Here is a 16,372-nt window from a genome sequence, read left to right as displayed (position 1 = left end):
ACAACTGACTGCTGAGTTGCTGAGTCAGATAATTTCATCTTTCAACTAGATGGGGCATCCCATCATTAGAGTACTGATGTCCATTGCTACATGAATAATGAGCTTCTGTGTAATTGGATTGGGAGTAGTGGTGAAGGTGATTTGGCTCTGTTCCCCTGCGCCCTACTTCCCAACTCCCCAAGGCTGCCTCATCTAATGCATTGGGGATACATTAAGGACCCTGTGTTTACATGCCCCCACTGCCAAGAACATTGGAATGGCCCAAATGCATCATCATTGCTGTGATGATCACTGACAGGCTGCTGCTACATAAGCCGTGGAACAAACTTGACTGCTGCTTCAACATGTGTCGTATGACCACAGGAGCACATGTGGAAATTTGTGGAGTGCAAAATGCAAACTTGGAGAGTTACGGTTTTATTCAGGCATAAATGATATCTGTACATGTATTACTTTGGAGGAATAGAACTTTGAAAATGAGTGAGTCATTTATAGTAGCCCTGTATAGGAACCAGGGAAAGACAGAGAAAAGCTAACAAAATTATAAAGAACTATTAATTTTACACAGCAAAACAGAGATGGCATATACGAGGGCTATCCACAAAGTACATTACGTTTTGGAATTAAAAATAAATAAAGTATTGGAATTTTTTTAAATTATATACAGATGAAAGCCACACTTAAATACTACTTTTCTACATAGTTGCCATTTAAGTTAAGGCACTTATCGTAGCGATGGACGAGCTTGGAAATTCCTTCGTCGTAAAATTCGGCCGCCTGCGCCTTCAACCATGTGGTTACCTTGGGTGGAAGTCGCTCGGTGCCAGGTCGGGACTGTACGGCGGATGAGGAAACAACTCCCATTTAAAAGATTCGAGAACTTCACGAGTGGCATTTGCCGTGTGGGCCTGGGCGTTGTCGTGAATCAGCAAGAACTCTGAGCCCAACTTTCCCCTGCGCCTGTTTAGTATTGCTCTTCTGAGGTTGTGCAGAGTTTGGCAATACCTTTGAGAGTTTATTGTAGTGCCTCTTTCCAGGAAATCCACAAAAATCACACCTTTTCTGTCCCAAAAGAGGTAACCACGTGGTTGAAGGCGCAGGCGGCCGAATTTTACGACGAAGGAATTTCCAAGCTCGTCCATCGCTTCGATAAGTGCCTTAATTTAAATGGCAACTATGTAGAAAAGTAGTATTTAAGTGTGGCTTTCATCTGTATATAATAAAAAAAATTTCCAATACTTTATTTATTTTTAATTCCAAAACGTAATGTACTTTGTGGATAGCAATCGTAGCATAATGGTATCTTTAAGAAAGCAGCACAAACTAACTGTTAAGTAACTACTTGGAAAGATCTTTATACACTGCAAAGTTATTTTCATACATTTCAGAATTAGTCCCATGGATGTGTGTTTGCATCATCAGCATATAACAATGAAAGCCTCTCATCAATAACCTATTTTTTAAAATGTATTTATTCGTTCATTGTCTTCTTAGATTTCATCAAGCAGGAGAATGTTCAAAGATGTGGAATGAGACAAGGCAAGTATTAACAAAACAAAGAAACTTAATCCGTACACTGCATTAACAACAGATTACTGCTGTACTGCTTACTGTTATTTGTACCGATACCAACTAAAAGTCACAAAGTAAGTTAGAAGGGAAATCACGACCTCAAAAAAAGCTGCAGCTTTCTTAGTTATATTAAACAGCTGCTGTTTATCTTCTATTGGCAGCTTAATAAAAAAATTTATGTTTACTTGATTAAATTGGAATTCTTCAAAGAAAACAGTTACCAACATATATAAACATTGAGTACTGTTTTCAGTACACTACTTAATTACTCTTCCCGGTAAGTGTAACATCTTCAATATTGATCAAGATGAAAGTTTTGCATTTGAAAACAGCAATTTTTTATTCACCACATTGCTCACTGAATTGCTGCTGGAAGTTGAGGTCCAGAAGAAGTTTCCTCAAGACCCCTTCAAGTCTTGCAAACAGTAACAGCTTCAGCAAGAAAACAATCGTGGATTCCTCGACTTGAGAGCAACTCTGTTTGGCCTATCCCTTCGGAAATTCTCCCATCTGCCCACGAACAGGATTGGATCGCTTTGAGGTCATTTTACCACCTTCATTCCGCATTTTACCACCTTCATTCCGGAGTTGGAAATACCCTCCAGAAATGCACTTCCCTGTGGATACCACCACCTGTGACTGTGGAGAACTGCTGCATCTAGCACAAGAAGGTGATCTGCTTGCAAGAACAGGTGCAACGGAAGTTGCAAGATTTTGGTGGGGAGTAGTGTAGTTTGATAATTCTTAGTTTCACACATTTCTAATGGTAGTTACCATGTGTTGTAATTGTTTTCTGACTCGTATAAATAAACAGTACATCACTGGTACTTGTAATGCAGCTTTATAGTGAACACTGCTAAGTGTGATATAGCCAACAGAACCTCCCAGTTCTCAGCTCTACATATCCTCAGACAATACTTGAAATGAGAGGATATTGAGGTACGTTTTTAACTTTCTTTTGAATGTCTTGTCTTATGTTACATGAAAGCTTTTCAAATACATTTACATCAGAGTATAAACTCCACTTTGACCCCTAGCTAACGATGCAAGGTGACACACAAATTATTTTCTGTGCCTTGTACTGTGATTGCATAGTTCAGCTGAAAATGATTTTCGCTGTCAGCAACAAAAACCACTCAGGAGTTAACATATTGTAAAGTGTTTATAGCTTCCAATATCCTTAAAAAGGTTTCTGCATTATGTAAGATTTCCTATTTTACACAATATTCTTACTGTTTATTTACTTTAGGTCTCTGTCCCAGAAGATAATTCCATAAGACAACAGCATAGAATAAGTCACTTTATTTGAAGAGACTCTGTTATTTTACATGTCAGCTATATTACGAGTATATTTTAATGAAGCTGGCTGGTGTGTGTGTGTGTGTGTGTGTGTGTGTGTGTGTGTGTGTGTGTGATGGGGGAGGGTTAGAGCAGTACATGGCGATTAAGTCTTGATTACAGTTACGCAGAGGTGAAAAGACTAGGGTAAAGAACTGGATCAGAACAGTTGTCATCATTGTCATTGCCATCGACACCAAGAATGATTCAGTTCCCATTTTGGATCTTCCTTTTTTATGTATCTAAGAGTGTAGCAGTGATTACAGACTAGATGACAACTAGAGAATAGTTACCTTTTTGCTCTCAGATCGACAGGATCAAATTCACTATCACTATCGTCATCATCAGCTCCCCTGTGCTTATGTAAACGTTTTTCATCTTTGCGGACCTGTTTCAGCAACTGTATTTCTTTTTCTGTCTGTACTGTTACGTTGCAGCCATATGCTGGCCTCCTTACCTCTGATATAGATGCTGCAAAGATTTAAGTAAACTTAATGCAATTACATGAAACATTTTATATGAACAACAACAAAGCTTTCAAACAATATAAAAAAACTGTGGTACTAAATAACTGGATAGATAAAAAATCTACTCACCAAGTAGCAGCACTAGCAAACACATATAAAAGTTATGGAAATGTGCAAGTTTTTTGAGCCAGTGGCTCCTTTTGGCAAAAGGGTTGAAGGGAAACAAAGAGAGATGCGGAAAAGGACTGGTGAGGTATGGGAAATGGGGAGACCTACAGAAAAGTAACCCCCCAAACGTGATGAAAAGGAAAGAAAGACTTTCTTTGTGATAATAAATAACTGTTGTAGATAATTGGGAAAAAAAAAAGAAAAGAAGAAGAAGAGAACTTACTACCACTCTATACATATCAATACACAGCAAGGTTACTAGGGTATATAATGATCTAAAACTACAGTTGTTACTATAATTTATACTCCCAAAGCGCCTTAAAACAGCATGTACATATCTTGCATTGCGTTAAAGGTTAACTTTTCAAAGTTGTATATGGAAAGAATCTTTAAGTGAGACTGTTATTGCGTAAAAAAGAGCTCATAAACAGTTGAGGGTGGATACATTGATTCCTGTCAGATCACTGAAATTGAGCACTGCCAGGTCTGGCCGATACTTGGATGGGTGACCGTCCGGGGATGCCATAGTTTTCACTTTACCTTTAGAGCAGAGAGGACAGGAGGGGTGAACACATAAAGTTCCTGATCACAAATCTTTGCACCAATGTTCTGGATTAAATTTTAAGCCAGAACTTGCAGTATGGCCCTCATAAAAGTTAGCTGCAGGAAATTTGGAATTAATGTAGACTGTTTTTATGCTTTAAATTTTCTTGTTTGCTTTCCATTGTACACAAAACTTCTGTATGAAAATTTTCACATAACACGGTAAGAACATGAGCTGACACAAAGCGTTACCTAAACGCTGAGGCTGCAGTATATACTCATCAGGGTAAGATATGTGCAAGTCCTTACCAGCTGGAGGTGCAGTCTGTTTTCTCTCTTCGGCCAGTAAGTCACCATTCAAAATACTGGTCCTGTGCTGGAGCAGTGCTTCTATCAACTCAAAGCTGTCGAAGCCCAGTAGGTCAAAAAGCTACGAAACAAATTACAAATTATTAGTTCTTTGTAGGGAGGGGGTTGGTGGGGAGGGGGAGGGGGAGGGGGAGGGGGAGAGAGAGAGAGAGAGAGAGAGAGAGAGAGAGAAAATTATTGCATTTCTGAGGAATAAATCAAGACAGTGTGTGTGAATGACACTGCTTAAGTAGTTGGAGTGGTGTGGGAGTAGGAGTACCCATTTACAATCCCAATCAGTCATGTCTCCATAGAGCACACAAGTACAGGGCTTTGCTATTCACAATAAAGTGCCTGGCAGAGGGTTATTAAATCTCCTTCAAGCTGTCACAATAAAAAACGCCTTTGTTTTAATGATTGACACTCCAATTCACGTATCATGTCTGTGGCATCTATCCCTATTTTGCGATAATATGAAACGAGCTGCCCTTCTTTGTACTTTGCACAGCAATACTCCAGAATAGGCCGGACAAGCGTGGAGTAAGCAGTCTCTTTAGTAGACCTATTGCACAGTCTTCTAAGTGTTCTGCCAATGAATCGCGGTCTTTGGTTTGCTCTACCCACAACATTATCTATGTAATCATTCCGGTTTAGGTTATTTGTCATTGTAATCCCTAAGTATTTAGTTGAATTTACAGCCTTCAGATTTGTGTGACTTATCGTGTAATCAAAATTTAGCAAATTTCTTTTCGTACTCGTGTGAATAACTTCACACTTTTCTTTATTTAGGATCAATTGCCACTTTTTGCACCATACAGATATCTCATCTAAATCATTTTGCAATTTGTTTTGGTCATCTGATGACTTTACAAGATGGTAAATGACAGCATCATCTGCAGACAATCTAACACGGCTATTCAGATTGTCTTCTATGTCGTTAATATAGATCAGGAACAATAGAGGACCTATAACACTTCCTTGGGGAATGCCAGATATTACTTCTGTTTTACTTGATCACTGTCCATCTATTATGACGAACTGTGACCTTTCTGACAGAAAATCACGAATCCAGTCACACAACTGAGGTGGTTTTCGATAGGCACACAGTTTGGTTAGAAGATGCTTGTGAGAAATGGTGTCAAAAGCCTTCTGGAAATCTAAGTGATCAAAGCTAGTCAAACTGCCAGTCTTCCAAATTTGGCTTTTAGTGCAATGTGGAGCACACACTGTGACTTACAAAAGGTTTCCAAGTGGGTCAACCTCTTCATAGTGGAAGATGTACACGTAATGAATGGCTACTGAAGTGGACATACAAGAACACCACACCCAAAAGCAAAGTCCAATGGGTGAGTGGGTGAGAGGCATTATCAGTCATCAATTTATTTATTTACTTGACCTCCTGAAAATATCAAGCATTTAGCCAGCCAAAAGGTACATGCATTAACCTAACACATTTTTAACAAACAGACTGAAATAACAGAAAACTGGCAATACCATGAGTTTAATGAAGGGCCTCCTGGTCAGCTAATAAGACATAACTATATTGACTGAAACAACATGCAACAGATGTTGAGTGGTAAGTACAGCATGGAAGTGCAATTAAAAAAAGCTTTGAGGGTACAAAACAACAACATTAATAAGTAACAGTGATGGAAATGGTTGTATCAAAGTACCACAACAGCACAAATGGGAGACCTCTCAGGCGCCATTTCTGAACTGGCATCTGCGACACTGCAACAAGGTGAGTTTATGCTATGTGGATACTCGAAGAATTGATAGTTCAGCTTCTGCAGTAGCACACTATATTTATCCAATTTCTTCAAACAACACACACACACACACACACACACACACACACAGTATGGAATCTGATGCTAATACTGTTTGGGGATGTGAAAAGTACAATCACCTGCGGGCTACAAGGCACACTGTAAAATTGTGAATGGTCCAAATTCCTGTTGCAAGAGATAAACTGGAACCTGGAATTTATCAAAACCAATGGCAACTACAGTCTAGGAGATGCTAAATAACCTTCTTTTTAAGCAAGATACAATAGTTGATTCACTTATTCAAACATACATTCCTCTCAATCTTCAACAAATGTTTTCCAATGAAAACTGAGTAGTATAGAACTAATGGTGTGCCAAAGAAATAAAGGAAAATGAATTGTATTGAAATGTCATACAGAAGGGAAAGAAAACTATGTAAAATGCTATGGCTAATCATAGCTGTGTAAGTGTACAAATATTTTGCAATCTCCATCTGACAACTTCTATACCTAAAAGAAACATAAACATGTTTTTTAAACAAAACATGCCTCCAAAAACTTATACTCCATGAGACATATGCATCACATGTCTCTTCATACATGTCCTACTCTATGCAAAGTGTACAGTGTGTTGTGGAATAGTGTGTGAAAAGTTAAAACTGGAGTTGTGTTTGTAAGATTTAATTTGTAGCATGCTGCCCACGGAAGACATTATTTGAATCCTGGTCAGGTATACACACCAATGAAGTGCTAATGTAATTTGTTTACAGTTTAATGTTACTCGCTAGGCACAATACATGACCCTGGATGGAGCCACAGCTCTTTATCAACTGCAACAACTTTTTTTCTTTTTACAATGAAAAAATCTACAACTTGCGTAAGCTATTTATAAAACTATAATGTTATGAAAGTGTAGGATGATCAATGAAATGTTTAACTGAAAAAGCAGTATACCTCATTCTGAAGCTCCTCGTTGCTACGTGTAGACTTCAGCATCATTAAAATTGTGTCACACAGTTCCTGTGTCGAAAAGGCTGAGACAACCTTGCCTTCATACTTCTTTATCTGCTCTTCCAACCACGACACACCGTACTGAAAAATTAATAGCAGTAAATATACAGCTCAGTCCCATAGAAAAGCTAGCAATGACACTATCAGTAAACAAGAATTATAAAAGCTACAAGCACAAAGCAGACGAGATCTGACAACTGGTCAGTTGGAGAGGGACCTACTGTTTAATGTGGACTACAAACCATGGTATAGCATGACTTTTTCATACTGACAGATCATTGCCAGAGGTAAAAGAAGTGATGAGAGACAGAAAAAATTCTAGGACTGACTGAGGATTGAAGAAGCTTGTATGCAATGAGTGGCATGTTTGTTGACTTCAGATCAAAAATACTAAGTGTGTGAATTTAGTTTTGTGTCATGGATACAAAATTAGCATCCACACAGACAGTTCACAGTGATGAACACAGTTTTGTTTTTATTAAAGTGATGCTGGCCCTTCTCTCTCTCTCTCTCTCTCTCTCTCTCTCTCTCTCTCTGTGTGTGTGTGTGTGTGTGTGTGTGTGTGTGTGTGGTGGTGGGGGGGAGATAGATGCTATACTCTTGATTGAATATCTGGAAAATTGCAAAATAATGACTGGTTCTTATTTCAAAACATCATTAGACAGTTTGCACAGTGTGTTGAAGCAGATGCAATCAAGAATAGCTTGGAAACAAGTGCATCCAAACAACCCATGTTGGTGCACAACCTCATGGAAAGATTTTTGCTGCTCTTTATACCTGCAAATCAGCTTCAAGGATAGGAATTCTTGTTGGGTACAGGAGGTTATTTGTGCTGTAAATGAATATTATGCATAATTGGATAAATATTTGTTTTGAGAGGGGATTAAGAAAGAAAAGAAGTAAAGGAAACACATCGAATCCAATGCAGTAATGTTAATACGGATTATGTTTTCATAAATAACTCTTGATGATGATGATGACGTCCCATACTCCGAGGAGCGTAGGGGACAATGCGGGAGAACCGCACCGCTGTACTAGGCAAGATCCTAGCGGAGGTGGTTTGCCATTGTCTTCCTCCGACCTTAATGGGGATGAATGATGATGATGAAGACAACAAAATAACACCCAGTCATCTTGAGGAAGAGAAAATCTCTGACCACGCCAGGAATCAAACCTGGGACCCCGTGCGCGGGAAGCAAGAACACTAATGCAAGACTACTTTAGTTCAACTAAATATATTACTAAACAAATTTTTATCAATCACTTTGTCCTTTTGAAATGCCAGACCCACCTCCTTAGTTACAATGTATTGTCAAAAAGGTAATGCTGAAGGCAACCTTATTTTCAGCACCACTTTCTCCAATGTTTCAAATTAATTATGAACAAAAACACACACAACACTGGTGTAGTATTCTACAGTATTTAATTGCTTTACAAACTGGTTTCCAGCTGTTATGCCATCATCAGATAAGAAGACATTTGTGGCTTTGAAATTTTTGTGGGACCAAATATTTTAAAATAGTGCCTCTACAGAGTATCTAAGTTGGTTATTTTCAAGCTCGACAATGGTATAACAGCTGAAGACTGGTTTATAAAATAAAACAAACAATGGAAATTCCAGGATGGAATAATTACAATATTATGAAAGGGATAGACTGCTACTCACCATATAGCCATGTTGAGTTGCAGATATGCACGCCAAAAAGACTGTCAAACAAGTAAGCTTTCGACCAAAGGCCTTCTTCCGAATTAGACAAAACAAACATACAAAAACACATGTGTGCGCACAAAAACTAATGGAACACTCAATTAGAAATGCAATTTCAAGACACTTTATTACTTTAGAGTAATGGTCTCCAAGAAGATACTCGAAAATAAATTCTGCGGTTTCTATCCTGAAATTAAAAAAAGAGTTTGTATGCTGTTGATAAATGGTCGATATTGTCATTTTATTTAAAAGGCGCTGAAGATGAAATCCACGAGTTCACTAACATTAATATCTTGCAGCCACATATAAAGCTCACCACTGAGACAGAGATAAATGAACTACTTACTTATCTTGACATTTCAATAAAGATGGTGTGACCTGGCAGCATTCCTGCAAGTTGTCTGAGCATCGTGTTGTTCCAACATTGGCCAAAATTGTACATCATATTAATTCTCCTGTCATTAATTACATGCACTCTTTTACCTATTGTCCATTAAAGAATATATTATAAATGCCACCAGTTGGATTCTGTGACCCAGGAATTGTTTTGGCTTACTTAATGATAGCTCTGAAAATTTCAGCATTTTGTTGGGAGTGGCTGGATGGTGCTCTTTCCTCACATTCTGACTGGGAATTTTGCTCTGTAACTGCCAGGAATTCGGCAAAGTTTCAATTTTTCTGTGGATCAGAGTGTACTACTACAACTTGACGTTCTGTGATCAATTTCGTAGAGATACAGAAGTAATTTTGGATGACAAAGGTTTATCTGTGGTAGGGGAAGGTTTGGGCCTTGCAATGACACCCAAGCATTTGAAGTTGCGTCAAACAGGCTGTTTTTAAGCTAACTCCTTATGATGCTGAGGATGTTAGGAGAGAAGCACATTGCGTGCTGACTGAGGTACGTTTGTCCAGGAGTAATGTAATAGCATCTGAGAGGACATCGATTACAAGGACTGCATTTCAGTGATTCTGTTATTTTAGTTGAGTTCTGATGTGGTCTCTCTCTTCACTCATATTACTCTTCTGGTTTGCTATGGTTAACTGAGGTTAGATTTGGTGTTAAATTAACAAGCATATTTTCACATGTGTTGACTTCCACTTCCTTTTTATTTAATGACCAGTTCTATAATCAGACAGAGGGGTATGTGAGGGGGAGCCCTTTGTTACCAATTATTTCTAATTTGTTTATGGAAGATTTTGAAGAATATGCCTTGGAGTCATGTGCATTAAACCTGCGTGTGGGCTCCCCACCCCCCCCACCCCACCCCCACCTTTCAGAGATGCAGATGCTACTTCTGTTGTTTAGGCCCACGCAAGTGAGAAATTAAACTCTTTTTAGAACATCTGAATTCAAATCACCAAACATTCCCTTACAATGAAGGCTGGAAAGGATGGCTGCCTTCCCTTCCTTGATGTATTGGTCAGGAGAAAGGTTGACAGTACATTGGGGAACCAACTCTCATTGATTTGTATCCAATTGCTGATATTTGTCACTACCTGGCTGAATATGAAGGGTATTGTGTACCTTGGTTCATACTGCCCATGTCATCTCAGATACTGGAAGTTAGTCAGCTGAATTAGCTTCCTTGCAGTCACCTTTCACCAAATTGGTTATAGCAAAAGACATAAGATATGCATTGCACTATTGACCAACCACGGAATGTGTGAGTAATGAAAATAATGAGGTGGAGAACGAAGGTTCAGTCCCAAGCCCGGCCACCCTGATTTAGGTTTTCCTTGATTTCCCTAAATCACTTCAGGCAAATGCTTGGATGGTTCCTTTGGAAGGGCACGGCCGACTTCCTTCCCCATCCTTCCCTAATCCAATGAGACCAATGACCTCGCTGTTTGGTCTCTTCCACCAAATCAACCCAACCCACTCCTCAAATCCAACTTCCAACTTTGCGTCATGCAGGTAGCATTTCCAACAGGATTGGTTGTATTCTGTGGACAACGTGAAACGTGTTTTTTTGACCACCGTCAAACATTAGGGGCCTTTTAGGGTCTGCAGAGGATTATATTTGTTTGCATACTGCTTACCTTTAAGCTGTGACATGTCATACATTGGTCAGACTATCAGAACTGTGGAGGACGAGTGTACTGAGCATAAATGCCATACACACTTACAACAGCCAAGCAAATCTGCTACTCACAGAACAATGCCTTGTCACCGGCCATCCTATGGAATATAAGAACACAGAGATTCTGGCAGGTACATCAATTAATGAGTAAAGTGTTATTAAGGAGATGGTTGCAATTAATTAGCAAATGAACATGTAAATAGAGATTAAAGTTTCTGCTTAGAATTCTACTCTCTCTCTCTCTCTCTCTCTCTCTCTCTCTCTACCCCCCCCCCCCCAAGTCAAACAACTGAAGGAGAGAGTTAACGCTACTGCAAGCATTGGTAATTAATATTCACTATCAATAGCTTCTAATGTTGGTCATCTCTGGTTGTGTAGTGTCACTACTGTTTCCAATGCTTACGATATATGTGTGTGTGTGTGTGTGTGTGTGTGTGTGTGTGTGTGTGTGTGTGTGGTCTCTGTGCCTTGAAAATAACAAATTGTGGACCTCATGAAATATCAGTGGCTGTAGAAGACATCGCGGAACCGATTTCCCAAAATTTGTTTGCACATTTTATAGACCAGTAGAAACTCAAGTTTTATAGCTAGATAACAAACTAGCAGTCACAAATGTTTACTGCAAATCAACCATAATTGATATTATCATTAGGGAAGATTCTAGCCACACTTTGATGGATAAATACCCTTATTTTCCTGCTATGCTACACTCCTGGAAATTGAAATAAGAACACCGTGAATTCATTGTCCCAGGAAGGGGAAACTTTATTGACACATTCCTGGGGTCAGATACTTCACATGATCACAATGACAGAACCACAGGCACATAGACACAGGCAACAGAGCATGCACAATGTCGGCACTAGTACAGTGTATATCCACCTTTCGCAGCAATGCAGGCTGCTATTCTCCCATGGAGACGATCGTAGAGATGCTGGATGTAGTCCTGTGGAACGGCTTGCCATGCCATTTCCACCTGGCGCCTCAGTTGGACCAGCGTTCGTGCTGGACGTGCAGACCGCGTGAGACGACGCTTCATCCAGTCCCAAACATGCTCAATGGGGGACAGATCCGGAGATCTTGCTGGCCAGGGTAGTTGACTTACACCTTCTAGAGCACGTTGGGTGGCACGGGATACATGCGGACGTGCATTGTCCTGTTGGAACAGCAAGTTCCCTTGCCGGTCTAGGAATGGTAGAACGATGGGTTCGATGACGGTTTGGATGTACCGTGCACTATTCAGTGTCCCCTCGACGATCACCAGTGGTGTATGGCCAGTGTAGGAGATCGCTCCCCACACCATGATGCCGGGTGTTGGCCCTGTGTGCCTCGGTCGTATGCAGTCCTGATTGTGGCGCTCACCTGCACGGCGCCAAACACGCATACGACCATCATTGGCACCAAGGCAGAAGCGACTCTCATCGCTGAAGATGACACGTCTCCATTCGTCCCTCCATTCACGCCTGTCGCGACACCACTGGAGGCGGGCTGCACGATGTTGGGGCGTGAGCGGAAGACGGCCTAACGGTGTGCGGGACCGTAGCCCAGCTTCATGGAGACGGTTGCGAATGGTCCTCGCCGATACCCCAGGAGCAACAGCGTCCCTAATTTGCTGGGAAGTGGCGGTGCAGTCCCCTACGGCACTGCGTAGGATCCTACGGTCTTGGCGTGCATCCGTGCGTCGCTGCGGTCCGGTCCCAGGTCGACGGGCACGTGCACCTTCCGCCGACCACTGGCGACAACATCGATGTATTGTGGAGACCTCATGCCCCACGTGTTGAGCAATTCGGCGGTATGTCCACCCGGCCTCCCGCATGCCCACTATACGCCCTCGCTCAAAGTCCGTCAACTGCACATACGGTTCACGTCCACGCTGTCGCGGCATGCTACCAGTGTTAAAGACTGCGATGGAGCTCCGTATGCCACGGCAAACTGGCTGACACTGACGGCGGCGGTGCACAAATGCTGCGCAGCTAGCGCCATTCGACGGCCAACACCGCGGTTCCTGGTGTGTCCGCTGTGCCGTGCGTGTGATCATTGCTTGTACAGCCCTCTCGCAGTGTCCGGAGCAAGTATGGTGGGTCTGACACACCGGTGTCAATGTGTTCTTTTTTCCATTTCCAGGAGTGTAGATAGGCTAGTGGAATTAAACCCCTGCGACAATGTACGTGAGTGTGCACTCCGCTCTGTTACCCAAGTAGGTCATGAAAAATATGTAGGTTATCCCATCCTATTTTTTGTCATGAACCACATATAAACTATAGGCGAGTTTTAAAAAAAAGTATCATTCACAACTTAGCTCATTTCATGATAAGACTGCACAAGCATTTAAAAATGCCAATGTTAGAGTAGGTTTCCGCACTAAGAAATAAGTACGGTTCATGTTTCCCTCTCTGTCTGGCAAAAAAAAAAAAGGACTAATAAATATAACGGAGCCGGTGTGTACAAGTTAAAATGTAGGTCTTGCCAAAACTAATATACTGGCAGATGGAGCACGGCTACACCATACATCTCAGAGAGTTAAATTATGCAAGTAATTCCAGAGTGTTAGGCTGCCGTACTTACCTTGGCGTGTTTTGAAGCAAACTTTCTATTGGTCTGGGGGCTCGTATCTGCCCCATTAACAGCACTGCTGTGCAGAGCCTTGACAGCTTCATATTCCATGCTGAAACCAGCAGGAAGTGCTTTAGCCCCGACAGATGGAGTGAGATCCGCAAGTGAGCTTGTGTCTGGGAGGTAGATGTTCAGTTCAGGTAACTTTGGAAGCACTACATAAGCGGGGCGGGTTCGCTTACGACTGGTCCCACCGCCATCATATGACAGGTAGTCTGGTAGGTCATCCGGCAATTCCTGACGAATCTTCTTCACACACTGGAGTCAAAACATAAAAAAATTGCAATATGTATAAGTTCTTTATACATTATTATTATTATTATTATTATTATCAGCAGCAGCAGCAGCAACTAAACACTAATAAATGACCAGAAGTTGAAGCTCTACAGCATTTTAGCCCAGAAATGGTTCAAGTCCACTCCACTAGGCTCCACCGATATAAGCTCCCCTCTGGGCATTGAGGGCAGTATGTAATAATCTATGTGAGAACATACTTGCAAGATCTAGGGAACCCAAGCTGTACACAGTTTTGTTGCAACTAGCAACAAAAAGCCCCAAGTCAAGTAAGAGATTTTCAAATGGTCCAACTCTCCTCAGATCCAGCCGAGAGCTCTTCTGTTCATGGGATTCGGTGGGGGTTTTCTCTATCTGGGAAGTGGCCCATCTCTCAAAGGTGGTAGAAGTTCTAATAATACTGTTGCTGCACTCAACTCATGGAAAGGCCATTTGTACACCATGAAGTGGATGTCTTACAGAAGTGGGTAGTCTGGCTCTTCCCTCTCTTTGTAGGCTGCCACTTCCCTTGTTGATTATTGTGAATGCAATGACAAAGTTTCTACATCTACATACATACTCCACAAGTCACTGTATAGTGCGTGACGGAGGGTACGCTGTACCACAGCTGTTTGCTTCCTTTCCTGTTCCACACACAGAAGAGCAAGGGAAAAACAACTGTCTATTTGCCTCCTCATGCGCCCTAATTTCTCGTATCTTATCTTCGTGGTCCCTACGTGAAATGTATGTTGGCGGCAATTGGAGCATTCTGCAGTCAGCTTTAAATGTCGGTTCTCAAAACTTCCTCAGTAGTCCTAAATGAATGTCTTCTTCCCTCCAGAGATTCCCACTTGAGCTACCAAAGCATATCTGTAACACTTTGCATGCTTATCGAACTTACTGGTAAGAAATCTAAGAGCTCACCTTTGAATTGCTTTGACATCTTCTTCCAATCCAACCTGGTGTGGAGCCACAAAACACTAGAGCAATACTCCTCAAGAATATGTTGCACTAGAGTCCTATATGCGGTCTCCTTTACTGATGAACCACACTTTCCTAAAATTCTCCCAATAAACCAAAGTCTACCATTCGCCTTCCCTACCAGTCCTCACATGCTCATTCCATTTCATATCAATTTGCAACGTTACGTCCAAATATTTAGATGACGTGACTGTGTGAAGTAGAACACTACTAATTCTGTATCTGAACATTATGGGTCTGTTTTCCTACTCCTCCAAATTAATTAACATTTTTCTACATTTAGAGCCAGCTGCCATTCATCACACCAACTAGAAATATTATCCAGGTCATCTTGTATCAACCTACAGTCACTTATCTTCGACACCTTCCTGTACACCACAGCATCAATAGTGAATAACCACAGATTGCTGCCCATCCTGTCTGCCAGATCATTTATGTACACAGAAAATAACAATAGTCCTATCACACTTCCCTGGGGCACTCCTGATGTTACCCCTGTCTCAGATGAAATCTCACCACTGAGGACAACACACTGGGTTCTATTACTTACAAAGTATTTGAGCCTGTTACATACCTGGGAGCCTATTCTGTAAACACACAAGGTTTTTAACAGTCTGCAGTATCGTGTCCACTGCATTTCTGAAACCTAGAAACATTGAATCAGCCTGTTGTCCTTCATCCTCAGTTTCTCAGTCATGGGTGTTGTAAGCAGCCAGGTATCAATCTGTTGCATTTCATTTTGGGCACAGTCCAGTTTCTTGGTATGTGCCAATTTACACCACACTATGCTAGCATACTTGCCAGCAGAAAAATGACGGTCACACCTGTAGTTTTCACAAATTATGCTTTGACTCCCGAAGTCATGCCAGTCAACTTTTGAAGTATTTATTTCAACCACTGATCTTCAACTCAGTCTCAGAACAAAGTTCCTGTGAAGTTAGAGCTCTGATTAGGGTAACTCAAACGTAAGTTGTGCTACCTCAGTGTTCCCATATCGTACTTCAACTGGAGGCGTCAGCTTCCTCGAAGATTGTTCGATGTGAAAATGGAAAAAACAAAGGTTTCTTTTACTAGGATTTGGTTTAAGTCGCTTTTCTAGTGACACAAAGTTTTGAGTGATCCCATACACTTTTCTTCCTCCACCTCTAGTGATTTTTCTCATGAAGCTGTTAACAGTGCAGATATAGCTATTTGTACTTTTGGCTGCAAATTATAATCTGTGACAACTCTGAAATCTGCACACTTAATAAGTGTAAGTAAAATATTCAACCTGCATTGTGGTTCAGACAAAGATGGAGCAAGTAAACTACTCATGGACTAATGGCAAAATTTCCACCCTTGTGCAAGCACAGATCTCTCACCGCCTAATAATGAAAGTTTAAATAAATTGATAACAGGTAGAAATTTTGTTATTAGCCTTCAAGTTGTGCCCACGGAGAAAATCGCAGCCGGCATGAAAAAAGGCACTCACAATGTGAACGTGCTAACAGCTGAAGGAATA

The 16,372-nt window shown here is 41.0% G+C and overlaps 1 protein-coding gene across 1 annotated transcript in view; it reads right to left on the bottom strand.

Moving 5' to 3' along the window:
* LOC126203843 (activating signal cointegrator 1 complex subunit 3) overlaps window positions 1–16,372 on the bottom strand; it is a 251,150-nt gene that overhangs the window by 194,242 nt on the left and 40,536 nt on the right. Inside the window, exons 4-7 of the mRNA XM_049938218.1 lie at window positions 13,570–13,875; window positions 7,159–7,296; window positions 4,398–4,518; window positions 3,204–3,381 (exon numbers count right to left, since the gene is read on the bottom strand). Of these exons, the coding sequence (XP_049794175.1) occupies window positions 3,204–3,381; window positions 4,398–4,518; window positions 7,159–7,296; window positions 13,570–13,875 (743 nt within the window). The remainder of the gene's footprint in view (window positions 1–3,203; window positions 3,382–4,397; window positions 4,519–7,158; window positions 7,297–13,569; window positions 13,876–16,372) is intronic.

The sequence above is a fragment of the Schistocerca nitens genome, chromosome 9, assembly GCF_023898315.1.
Source record: "Schistocerca nitens isolate TAMUIC-IGC-003100 chromosome 9, iqSchNite1.1, whole genome shotgun sequence".
NCBI classification, from domain to species: domain Eukaryota; kingdom Metazoa; phylum Arthropoda; class Insecta; order Orthoptera; family Acrididae; genus Schistocerca; species Schistocerca nitens.
The sequence above is the reverse complement of the archived record's forward strand: the minus strand, read 5'-3'. Positions and strand labels throughout refer to the sequence as shown.